This window comes from Bombyx mori, chromosome 18, assembly GCF_030269925.1.
Source record: "Bombyx mori chromosome 18, ASM3026992v2".
Taxonomy (NCBI): domain Eukaryota; kingdom Metazoa; phylum Arthropoda; class Insecta; order Lepidoptera; family Bombycidae; genus Bombyx; species Bombyx mori.
Window position 1 is genome coordinate 10,000,001 of NC_085124.1, and position 13,090 is coordinate 10,013,090.

The window sequence follows — 13,090 nt, forward strand, 5'->3', positions numbered from 1 at the left end:
ACAAACCCATTTTCGTCGGAATCAAATATACTCGTTGTAACTGTGATGTTGGGTTTCGGAATTCCCAGAGCTTCACAGGCGATTTTGATATTGGTCCCTTCCTCGGCAGTCATGTTATCAAAACCAAATATTTCTGGTGGAACTAGTACCTAATGAAATAGATTAATTAGTACTTGTTATCATAATTTGAATTATATTCTAGTCGAGTAAGGAATCGATATGTTTTTACCTCGATTAGTGCACCACTAGTAGAATTACCGGCCATATTGTACGCAGTGCATTCGTAGTAACCAGCATCATAACCCTTTATATCATCAAATATTAATGTATTAGCTACTTGCTTCCATGTTTGATTCCCTTCATCGTTCGGACCCTACAAAGTTTTGGTGATAGGTGAATTCCTGGATTTTACTATAAAACTGCCTTTAAATTTGTCAAAAGATTTTATTTTTTGGGTACTTGTCCAGCAAACTATCTTACAGCTCATCTGTCGTTATTTGAGTTCATAGAGAATACAAATGTGATTACTTTGAGACATGAAGTTTTGAGGTCATTCATTGGTATATTTTTTATTTATTGAGCCCAGTACTGAATAAAAGAAAACCTAAATATTTCCAACATTTAATTTAGTAATAAGCAAATAAAAATAGTTTAGACTATTTTTAATTTAGAATTGTTTTGAATTTGCTTTTAAAGAAATGGATCTCTAACAACTTCTAACAATTTAAAGCAGATTAGTCTAGTCTTCGTAGATTTCTGTAAATAATTTTTTACGAAATTTCATTTTAAAACAGTGTAAAATATTTAACTTACCGTGTACACTTTATTCCAAATATATTCAGGTTGTGGTTTAGCCTCCGCTATACATTCAACTGAAAGCTTTGAACCTAACATGACTATTGTATTAGGGATACCAATAATGTCCTGAATTATTGGTACGGTCATAACCTGTGAATAATATGAACACAATTTTAATCTCTTATATAATATAGGTCGCACTGCATCAAAATAAAATTATAGTAAATTGATAATAGATGAGACGATTGGCCAAAAGTGTGAAAATAATTAAATTATTATTATAAATTTGCTAACAGTTTAGGTGTTTTAAATAATTAATTTCAAATAATCTTAATACGAGTATATACCTCAACTTTTATAAATCTATCAACTTCTTCCCCTGTGACCATAACCATTGCTGTACATTTATACGTTCCACCATCTTCAGTAGTTACGTTCCTTACTATCAACCCTTCCTTTGTGATTGAATATTTTTCACTATTTTGAATCTGAAATACATTTACATTAAAATAATCGATTACATTAAAATGTTGTCACGAATTTAATCGATTTTATAAGTTGAATATTTACTTCAACTAATGCGTTCTCTTCTCCTTTGTGCCATGTAATTAATGGAGGGTATTCACCGCGTGCTTCACAATTGATTCGTGAATCTTGCGATTCCATAATATGCTGAACTTCTGCAGCATTAATAAAGTACAATGGATCTGTAACATAAAGATAATTTACAGCACGTGTTAATCTCCGGTTTACAACAATTAGGTCATGATTTTATTGTTTTCATACGTACCATATGCTTCTATTGTATGAGTCTGGACATACTGTTGCCCTTCGAAATTTGTTATGCACTTGTAAGCTCCAGACATTGATTTGCTGACCTTTGGAATGTGAATATTTAGACCGTCGCTTTGTTTTTCGACGTAAATCAACGAATCTGTACCTGGTCTTGTTAAAACAAATGAATTTAGTAGTTATGTCGTAATTTACTAGCTATCACGGAGTTCTAATTCTATTCTATTTCTATCATTTAATACAAGAATGGAATTTACTCCAAGTCTTACCCACATTCTTCTACTAAGCCTCAGAGTGAATGAAGACTCATAACATTATGTCATTACAGTTTCTTACTATATTAGTTGCGCTTATTTTCGTGGTCATTTTTTAAGAGGATAAGACGTCCGGTGAATCCATATTAAGCGATGCACTGGTGTTCGAATCTCAGGCTGGTACCAATTTTTCTAATGAAATACGTGCACAACAACTGTTCACGATTGAGCTCCACGGTGAAAGAATAACATCGTGTAATAAAAATCAAACCCGCAAAATTATAATATGCGTAATTAATGGTGGTAGGACCTCTTGTGTGTCCGCACGGGTAGGTACCTGCCACCATCCTGCCTATTTCTGCCGTGAAGCAGAAATGCGTTCCGGTTTGATGGGTGTGGTAGCCGTTGTAGCTATACTGAGACCGTAGAACTTATATCTCGAGGTGGGCTATGAGCTCGAACACGCATCTAAGCACTAAAACAAAATTCATTTGATTGTAATAAGAAATAAAAACAAAAATATTTCATGACATACCCTGCAGTGATGATTTCATTGTTTATATCTGTCCATTTTATGTATTGCATATTATATCCGGGTTCAGAACAATGACACTCTTGGTAAAATGAACTCCCCGTCGGAATGATGTTGGTTTTGTGCTCATCGTTCCGGAAGCACGCGATACAGTCTATAAAAATTACAAGGTTAATTCTAGTACAGCCATTAATTTAAATATACATGCTATTTTTAACTTTGTCATACTTTATTGAAGATGATAAAAAAATTCCTTTGAAATGTACTGAAAGTGACGGTCGTTCCATTTTCAAATGGGAAGTTAATGTGTGCACACAAACAACCTAATAAAAATTTTGTGATGTGGAATAATTAAATACGGGTACTTAAAATTTAATTATGAATTAACCATTATTTGGATCCTATTAATCTACAAAGCATCTATTTTATGGGTTTCATTTGCAATAACGTTCAGTCGCACATCGTATATTAAGTTCACTAGAAGGATTAATTTGGATAAATGAATGTCAATCAGAGCACATACTCTTATGTAGGTCTATGCATCGATCTAGATCCATCTGTCAGTAATATGTAAAAAACACAATGTGTCTAAGTTCATCCACCTTAAGACAAGAGGTCACAATTTCAATTGTATTGTTTCGCGGCAGTCAAATAAAACAAAAACAAAAAACTTCTTTGCAGATAGAAGCAGCAGGTGGTACTCATTTAACAATCAGCGGTTAGTAAATTGGTAATGAAAGTGGTTTTCGATATCAATAATTAGGATTATCAATTATTTTGAAATCATCATTCGCCTATATGCTCAATTCCAAGACAGTAAAATACCTTTACAATATTCTTTCTTTTTATTGCTTAGATGAGTGGACGAGCTCACAGCCCACCTGGTGTTAAGTGGTTACTGGAGTCCATAGACATCTACAACGTAAATGCGCCACCCACCTTGAGATATAAGATCTAAGGTCTCAGTATAGTTACAACGGCTGACCCACCCTTGAAACCGAAACGCATTGCTGCTTCACGGCAGAAATAGGCAGGGTGGTGGTACCTACCCATGCGGATTCATATAGGTCCTGCCACCAGTACAAAAGTCCAGTCTCTTCAGAGATTTTTTTTCCAAGTATTATTTATTCCGCTTTAAGTGAGTTTGTCTAGAAATATTGTCACTCGTGATAAATATTGACGCTGGTATCTAATGTAATCGAAACAAGACGAAATTGTTTCGAGTGGTCGAAAATTGTTTCTCATTTATTCAATTGTAACCTTGGTGGAAAATTTTGCCAGTCAAAGCACGTTTAAAGCATTTGGAACATATGGATGAGTTAATCATAAAAATATTGTGCTCTTCATTTTTCTTTTATGTCTGTGTTGTCCGGAGCTCAGAAATAAGTTGTATAAAGGCTAAAATAAAAATCATGAATGCTCTAGCGGAAAGAAACAAAAACATGTGATGTTCGTACAGTAATTAATTTGTTTATGAGAAAAAAAGAAACCATACGCCTCAATGTAATAGCCTTGTTGAAGATTGTTTAAAAATAATTTTAAAAGAGATCTCATTCAGAATTCGTTCACTACGGTTCTGAAGGGCATTTGAATTGTTGGAAAGTTTAAAAGTGCTTAACCTTAATTTTAATATCTATCTATATTGAAAACTAGTGACAATACTTCACGATTTACCACTACCACTAAAAACTAGTGACATCTTTACCTATCGTGTGTTGATGGACTACTCTAGATATCTTCGCTTGATTTTTATTACACGATGCTATTTATTCCTTCACCGTGGAAATTAATCGAGAACATATTATGTTAAGTACGTATTTCATGAAAAATTGGTACTTAAATTTTATTTTTATTTTTTATTGCTTAGATGGATGCACGAGCTCACAGCCCACCTGATGTTAAGTGGTTACTGGAGCCCATAGACATCTACAACGTAAATGCGCCACCCACCTCGAGATATAAGTTCTAAGGTCTCAGTATAGTTACAACGGCTACCCCACCCTTCGAACCGAAACGCATTACTGCTTCACGGCGGAAATAGGCGGGGTGGTGGTACCTACCCGTGCGGACTCCCAATAGGTCCTACCACCAGTGATTACGCAAATTATAATTTTGCGGGTTTGATTTTTATTACACGATGTTAATCCTTCACCGTGGAAGTCAATCGTGAACATTTGTCGAGTACATATTTCATTAGAAAAATTGGTACCCGCCTTCGGGATTCGAACACCGGTGCATCGCTTCATACGAATGCACCGGACGTCTTATCCTTTAGGCCACGACGACTTCAAGTTATATAAACAACGGGCCAAAGTATAGAATAAAACAAAACAGGAATTTTATAAATTCTTACAAAATAATACGTAAGATAAGATGAAATGATAAAAAAAAATTACAAAGTAATAATCCCCCGGAATATAAATATTGAACACGAACAATTCTAAATTAACGACATTTCCAAGGTAAGAATTCGTAGACAAACAAACAGTGCTGTTTTTGTTGTTTATATCTTAGAATCTATTGAGTGAGCGGAAATAATAATATTATGAGTTTTATAAACATCGTTTGAAAGCAGTCAGCTTCAAAGATTATTTTTACCACGAAATCTTGTTATTGAGTGTAGGTACATATTGAAATTTGTATTTTATGAGCCTCAAAATACGTACAAAATATTTTTAACTATCGACGACTACTTTTAATTATTTATTATGTATAAAGTATAAAGAATATTATGTATAAAGAACATAATAATAGTCAAATATTAAATATTTAAAATGATTAATATAGAAATATATTGCCTTGCCTTTGCAGCGATACGATTGCGGGCAGGTCGTAAAAATTTCTTGCTTAACAATTAAAGCTTTTCTGACAGAAATAAGAGAAAATGACGTAATCTCACACACACTCACAGTAATTAAGGCCTGTCATCAGTAATATACGTAGTTACTTAATCTACTCGTGTACTAATATTATAAAGCTGAAGAATTTGTTTGTTTGAACACGCTAATCTCGGGAACTACTGGTCCGATTTGAGAAAATCTTTCAGTGTTAGATAGCCCATTTATTGAGGAAGGCTATTTAACATTACGGTAAGACCAATACAAGTAGAGCACCAATAAAGAATTTTTCAAAATACGGGTTTAAATAGCCCCTTAATATTTTATAATTCAAAAATATTTTCAGTTTCTACGTAAATGAAGTGGAGGTAAAATTTAACGTTATGCCAAAGTAACTATTCCACGCGGACGGAATCGCGGCCAAAAGCTAGTGTAATGTAATATAGCTACTTATAATTAAATTTTTGAAGAAAAAATACTGTAAATATCTAATATTTTAGCACACTAAATATAAAATTCACGTTTCAGACAATTTGTAACACAGTGATTTATGGTGACACTCAAAAATTGCGACAATAAGCCTGTTCTCACAGAATCTTTCAGTAAATTAATATAGAGGAACTAGCCGACATGGCATTGCTGTGTTGTAGAGTGGAATTCGAGGCCATACTAATTAGGGACACTTAGGGGATTGTTACAGAGTTCCATATGTTGTGTCATCTTTATATGTATTTATTTGGTTAAACTTTTAGTTGTAGTAGCTTATTCTTGAGTAAGTTATTTACGAATGATCTACATACAGCCTTTTGATCATGATAAATCAAGAGAAACTTCATAAATACTTATATTATTAACAAAACGGTCACTAAGAATACCTTATAAGCCACTCAATAAAAACACTTTCATTGCTCAATAGAACTTATTTACATGTTTTTTTTACTACTACTACTAAGTTCAAACTTAGCTAAATTAATCAGATCACCGTTCTATGATTACTCATTAAAAATTAGGAACTTCTGTATTGTTTCTGATAGTATCGATTTGACAGTCAAATGCTTTTTTATTTTCAACTTGCTGACCCGGCAGACTTCGTAGTACCTCAATCGATAAATAAAAGACCGACGGGGGATACATCAAAGGAAAAACAAAATTGATATTTTTATTTAATTCCGAACATATTCATACTTATCTACCTTTTAAACCTTCCCTGGACTTCTGCAAATAATTCAAGACCAAAATTAACCAAATCGGTCTAGCCGTTCTCGAGTTTTAGCGAGACTAACGATCACCCATTCATTTTTATATATAGAGATAACAGCTTTCTATTAAAAACATTTATACCGTACATGTTAAAGTGCACCCACAAAAACGTATTTCTCCCCTAAGCCCCGAGGTTCGTTAAGAAAGAAAGCATGGGAGCTGGCAGACCCTCGAGATTTAATGTTATTTCTCCCAAGTGGAAGAATTAGCACTTTGAAAACGTTGAAAACATTCAAGTGCCCTTTCCTATTCGTTTATTATACAATAACGCTATAAAATAGTAGATAATGATTTTGTATATTTATTTAGCTATTTAGAATTATTTTTTTATTGCCTATTTTTCAGTCTTGCCTTTTTTTTGGTTTATAAATGAAACTATAATCGCTAAATTGATGGAACTCCTAATATTTATTGCTCCCGTCTTAATATTAATAACAACACTTGTTCAATTACAGTCTATTACTCTCGGACGGTCTTCGCTCGTAAAATGTTATGTAATCTGTTTGAAAAAATGTTGGGGATAAATAGGTAGCGTGCTTAGATAAACTTCTAAACTGTAGTTGTAAAAGTTGTTTTCGTAAATTCTGTATTCAATTGAGTACCTTAACAAAAGTTTTTTTGTTATGAAATTTCACTCCTATTTGATTAGCTATTTTAGCGTAATTAACAAACATCCAATATTCCTAGATTTCAGCTTATCTCTCTTTCTTCCTAGCCATTCATCCTATATGTTTTTGAAGTGAAACTTCCTTATCGGCGTTGGAAAAAAATTTACCGTCACATTTTTCGGTTACGCGTCACATTTTTCCGTTACGCGCCATCTGTTTTGTATTCATGTCTATGATAATAAAATCCTTTTGTTTAAACTTTATCTAATTTAACTTTTTTGTATTCATGTCTATGATAATAAAATCCTTTTGTTTAAACTTTATCTAATTTAACTTTATTTAACCAATTTCTAGAAAGTTGCATGTAGATCATTTTTCGAAAAATAAGGCCATAAACAAGTTTCACTTCTTACGTGTGTACACTAGTACACGCACACATTTTTTTTTGCCCTATCTATTCGCTGGTAGCTTAAGTGGCTATTCCAGCTACGCCCGGACTGGTAGATGAATTCACGAGCTCAACCAGAGAGAATTAGCTAATACTAGCCCTAGCAAGAGAAGTGATTCGCAGAGTTTACCACCGGATCGGAATCGCAACCCACTGAGAAGATCCGGTGAGAAACTCAGTTGGCTGTGTCTATGAGTTAGTTCGTTCGTCGAATTCTTCGTCGTAGTTAACGAGTTCGACGAGGACGGTGACCGGTGCTTGAGAAACCTAAAAGCACCGACAGTGAATCCGGGGGATGCGGTAAGACATGTTTCGGGTGACAGCGGCTTTGCGTTGCCCCGTGGCGGTCGAATAAGTTCCTAATACTATATGTTAATAGGATCAGCTTTTCATATTTTCCTGCTTCATTTCGCCCTATCTTCGATATCTTCGTCAGTAACATAGCACTCCCTCTAATTTTTCAGCACTACATTTTTTCACCTAGAGAATGTGTACCATAAAAGGGAAATAACATAGTAACAGAAATCTTCCTGATCGCCATAAATATGACGTGCCACTAAATCATTGTACTTTGAATTGCAATAACCACGCATTAAAACTGGAAACATGTCGACGCTTAAAAGTCAAACGTGACTAAACGATAATAACTGCTTTGTACATAAATGATAGGCAATAACCATATTCGATGCGCAAAAAAATATATATTTTTAAGTCCATTAAAATAATTTCAACCCTACAGCTAGATTCGTTAAAATAGAATTTTTTTCAGGTATTTCAACTTTAAATTAGTCTACTGTAAAGTTGACGCATTGTCGCTTAGTCACGTTTGCCTTTCAAGCGTCGATGTCAACTAGACTACTGTATAAAATTGAGAATAATTATTTAATAGTTATTGGAAACAGCCGAACTCCACTTATGAGATATCTATAATAATTATATTGAACTCGATCGGCAACCGAACCCGAACATCGTATTACTGTAGTCGGGTCATTACACACGAGACTGCCAAGAAGGACTTGTGAGGTAAAGTATTTTACCGTTAGAACAAAACTAAAAATGAAAATACTTAGCTGTCAGCTTCAGGCCACGTGCAGATACAATGAGAGAAATTCTCTCCGAGACTGGTAATGTACATTGCTTTTTAAAACCCTTTTTTTTATTCGCAGAGCATTTGTAGTAGAATTAATAATTATTGAAGCTTCGGCTTCTTTTTCTACAATTACAAGGTGTTTTCCATTTCATTTACATATATGATCCAGTGTTCATATATTCTTTGCAAATAAATAAATAATAAACAGTTTACATACAATTTTTAGCATTACACCAACTTTTTCGAACAGATAAATAATCCAAGTTATTTATTTCAAATCTTGCCGCTTCTTGGACGATTTTTTTTGCTGGCTTATACGGTTTATCATTGACATAATAGCAGGATTAGTTAAAAATCGTTTCCATCAAAGGAGTGTTCTAGACAACCAACCTAATAGCAATAGTCAAAAATAAAGAAACCCAAATACCGTTAACGTTGCATCATAAAACAGTATGACGTGTTTGTTATTTAAGTTTTGTTTAGATTGTCATTAACCTTCGTCCATTGGGAAAATTATATGGTTGTGGATTATTTCATTATTTGCATAAATACGTTAATAATTAGGTCTAATGATAGGTCTATTATTCCTTGGGGCTTATGTGTAATGCAAATGAACTGATGCGAATATAGCAGTTTTTGAATCCCGATGACAAGTACTAATTTGTCTACAAAATATACACAATCAACAAATGTCATGTTTAACTTTCCGAATGTAGCAATAGCATTGTGACTAACCCGAAAAAAAAGTTTACGTAATACTTGTTATGACCGCACTGGTAGATACCAAGCTTTCATTTCTGCCACAAAACAGTTTTGCCTTTTAGTTTGAAGAGAGGGACATTTATGCAATATTCTTACAGGTTTCGACTTCTTGTCTAGAGGAGCATGACGGTATTTACTTCGTAATATCCAAAACACCACCACTTAACACTGGATGGGTAAGTTCGTCTATCAAGGTAGATTTACAAAATAATCTCAGTTGTGTTATTACGATATTATAGCTCTTTGTTAAACAGTCAGAGATTATATCATACTAATGCATCACAGCCTATCTGTTACAAAAACTGCGGCTTCAGCAATGAACACCACAAAGCAAATATTGCCTATCTGATCAGGAAAATCTAAATTACAATGTAATAGCAATATGGCAATAGCAACGATCTCAATTTCGAATCGAATTTTAGGTTTTTTTAAGTAAAGAGTGCCGACAATTTTACTGATTATTAGAGTATTAGGGGTTGGCTAATAGTGTAATGCTTCCGCGTCTTCGATATTTATAATATTGTTTTTTTTTTGTTATCTTATTTTTTCGCAATTAAAACAATGTATAAAAATGGCATAAAAAGAATTGTACGACAAAAACTATCAAAGCTTGTGATTTCATGGCGTTTTAAACTGGATCCATATCATAACAAATGATCAACCAAGTTAAAGATTTTGCCTCTAGTGTGTGTAGTCTTCTTTAAGCTCATCGTTAAATTCAGTAAACAAGCTAGGTACAATATAGACATAGAAACGGTGCCTATAGTTTTGTTCTTAATTAGTTGCAGTTTAGCATTGTACTCGATTGGAAGTGCTTCACGATTCTTGAACAATTCCAATTCACAGCACTTAAATTATTACTTGTTTTAAATAATGACGAAACATCATTTATCCTGGTTTTGCTAAGTTTTTTTTTATAAATTTAATTTAATTAATTTTATTAAATTAAAATTTAATTAAATTTATGATATAAATTCATAAATCATATTTCAAACTGAAATCAAATTTAATAACCGCGCTGGTGGCACGTGGTTGTCATATGATTTTTTTTTTTTTTTTTTTTTATTGCTTAGATGGGTGGACGAGCTCACAGCCCACCTGGTGTTAAGTGGTTACTGGAGCCCATAGACATCTACAACGTAAATGCGCCACCCATCTTGAGATATAAGTTCTAAGGTCTCCATTATAGTTACAACGGCTGCCCCGCCCTTCAAACCGAAACGCATTACTGCTTCACGGCAGAAATAGGCAGGGTGGTGGTACCTACCCGTGCGGACTCACAAGAGGTCCTACCACCAGTAATTACGCAAATTATAATTTTGCGGGTTTCATTTTTATTACACGATGTTATTCCTTCACCGTGGAAGTCAATCGTGAACATCTGTTGAGTACGTATGAGACGCAAATCTAACTTAAGCACAGATGGCCATTATCTGAATTTTGCTAAAAATTATATTATTAAAACGAAAGTAGCATTAGCATGAGCACACTTATACTTAAGAAAAATTTACGTAGCTTTATACGTATAATACAAATATGTATAATTAACAGTGTGAGCTAATGAGCTTGTAAATACTTATTATTAAATAAGCTTATAATGATTATAAAGCTAAGTTTACTTGTGGTTATTAGACTACCGTATGAAGACGCCTATAAATACCTTTCTTCGCCATCCCGTTTGCTAATTAGGGCGTGGTAGTGTTGTACTCTGGTTGCCATTAAGCGTATTATGTTTTAAGTGCTTATCCGCAACAGCGATGACCTCATACATTTTGGGTTTTGTAGCTAATTTGGAAGAATAATGTTTGAGTTTTAATTATCGTATGGAGGCAGACATCCCACTTGATTGTTGTATAGTGGGTATTGCGAATGACGTACTTTTTAATTAACTTCAAAGTGAAGAAGAAGATAGAAGTAAATAATAGTACAAGAAAGAATTATTTTACTAGCCAATGCGATTAGATTGACCATTTCATTTATATTATCGATTATTCCGCTACTGCATTTACACTGGCGTGATTGTTAGTAAATATTTATTTATTTATTTACTTCATCCTAATCCCAAAATCCACTTCGAAAGGAAAACCCAATTCAGATCTGGTACATTATAGACCAGTTGACAAACTACGTGTGTACTGTGTTAGGATTAACCGTTTTGTGAAGTTTTAAGGGATTACAACTCTACTTTGTGTTTAAATATTTTTGGGAACCAATCTGTAAGTAAATACACTAAATTTTGTTCAACGTTAGTTGCAACGATGAATAGATTAGATCTCTTTAGTATAATGTCAGTGAGAAACATTGTTTCTGGCTTATTATCCAATTGAAGGAAATCAGGAAACTGCGACTCGTTTTTAATAAGGGCAAATCAGCGTTTGAGTTGTGGACTTTTTGTTTCAAGAAACACATTGATATTTTTTGAGATCAAGATGTCGGTTTTTTTTATTGCTTACTTAGTTGAACGAGTTCATACTCATGTAGGCAGTAGGTGCTCAGTGGCACTCAATCGGTATCACAACATGAATTCCGCTATCCAATTAGAAACCATACACACAAGTATCAATTGTTACGTGACGTATGGGTAACAATTCTGATTATCTGTAATTATCTCGTTATATTTGTGACACAAGTTGTTAAAGAACCAAAATCACAATAGCGTCAAAAACGCCACATGAACAATAAGTATAAGTTTGTATTAATCGTAATTTTTTTACAGCTAGTACTGCCGACAAGGACTTAACTTAGTAACGTTTTATTAAAAGCGGTTTAAGTATGTTATGGAAAATTACTTGCATGATCAATATTTGACGCTCAGAGATTTTTCTTATTGCCTTTGTAGGCAGACGAGCATACGGCCCACCTGATGGTGAGTGGTTACCGTCGCCCATGGACTTCAGCAATGCCAGGGGCAGAGCCAAGCCGCTGCCTACCGCTTAATACTCTCAAAGTACAACTACATATTATAATGTTAATACCGTGTTTGCTCGTAAACATACAATATGGCTCTGTTTACTATTCTTTTACTGAATAAGAAACGCGAGCTGCTTATTTCACTATATTTATACAATAATTAGAATGATAATAGAATATCTACATAATTGTTATGGATATATTATAGATTGTTAGCAGTAACTCTTATCTATGAATACGGATCATTTTAGTATTGTTGTACAACAAGACTAGTTTGATCTTTTCTTAACTGTATATGATTGGTAAAACAAAAAGTATTTGTTATCATTACTTAGGTACTAGTACTAATTTCTAGTAAAGTACTCTTGCAACGAGCGGGCATTTTAAACGTAACTGTCAACATTGAGTATAAATAAATACTCCATTAACTGTACAAATTGTTTTGAATAAACAGAACATCAAATTTATCATTAATACTACACCGATTAATTTTGGCTTGCCACAAAATTCTCCCTACATTTTCTTATTTTTGTATTTCAATGACATGCTATTTATCGATAACATGCGTTGCTGTGAGGACGATAGCACCGTCAGAAGGTTTGGGAAATATGGTTCATCACAGACGATCAAAGTTTGTGCCTGAATTGAAGAACTTTCACACTGGCTTTCCGAATGGTCTGAATTGAATTTAGTTCAATTCAACTCTTTAAAGACATAACTTGGTGGGTTCACTGCGATGAAGGATCTTTTATTATGGCGCCGCTTTTATAAGGACCCTGATCTTCTGAGCATATTGGGA

At 33.8% G+C, this 13,090-nt stretch overlaps 1 protein-coding gene across 2 annotated transcripts in view; it reads right to left on the reverse strand.

Annotated features, from left to right (window-relative positions):
* LOC101743546 (fasciclin-2) overlaps positions 1–13,090 on the reverse strand; it is a 31,390-nt gene that overhangs the window by 12,239 nt on the left and 6,061 nt on the right. The window contains exons 2-8 of one of the 2 annotated variants that reach the window (XM_038017319.2): positions 2,380–2,530; positions 1,589–1,743; positions 1,369–1,505; positions 1,146–1,286; positions 814–948; positions 230–373; positions 7–149 (exon numbers count right to left, since the gene is read on the reverse strand). In XM_038017319.2, the coding sequence (XP_037873247.1) occupies positions 7–149; positions 230–373; positions 814–948; positions 1,146–1,286; positions 1,369–1,505; positions 1,589–1,743; positions 2,380–2,530 (1,006 nt within the window). Of the gene's footprint in view, positions 1–6; positions 150–229; positions 374–813; positions 949–1,145; positions 1,287–1,368; positions 1,506–1,588; positions 1,744–2,379; positions 2,531–13,090 lie in introns of those variants that run through there. The other variant, XM_038017321.1, reaches the window with a different exon arrangement.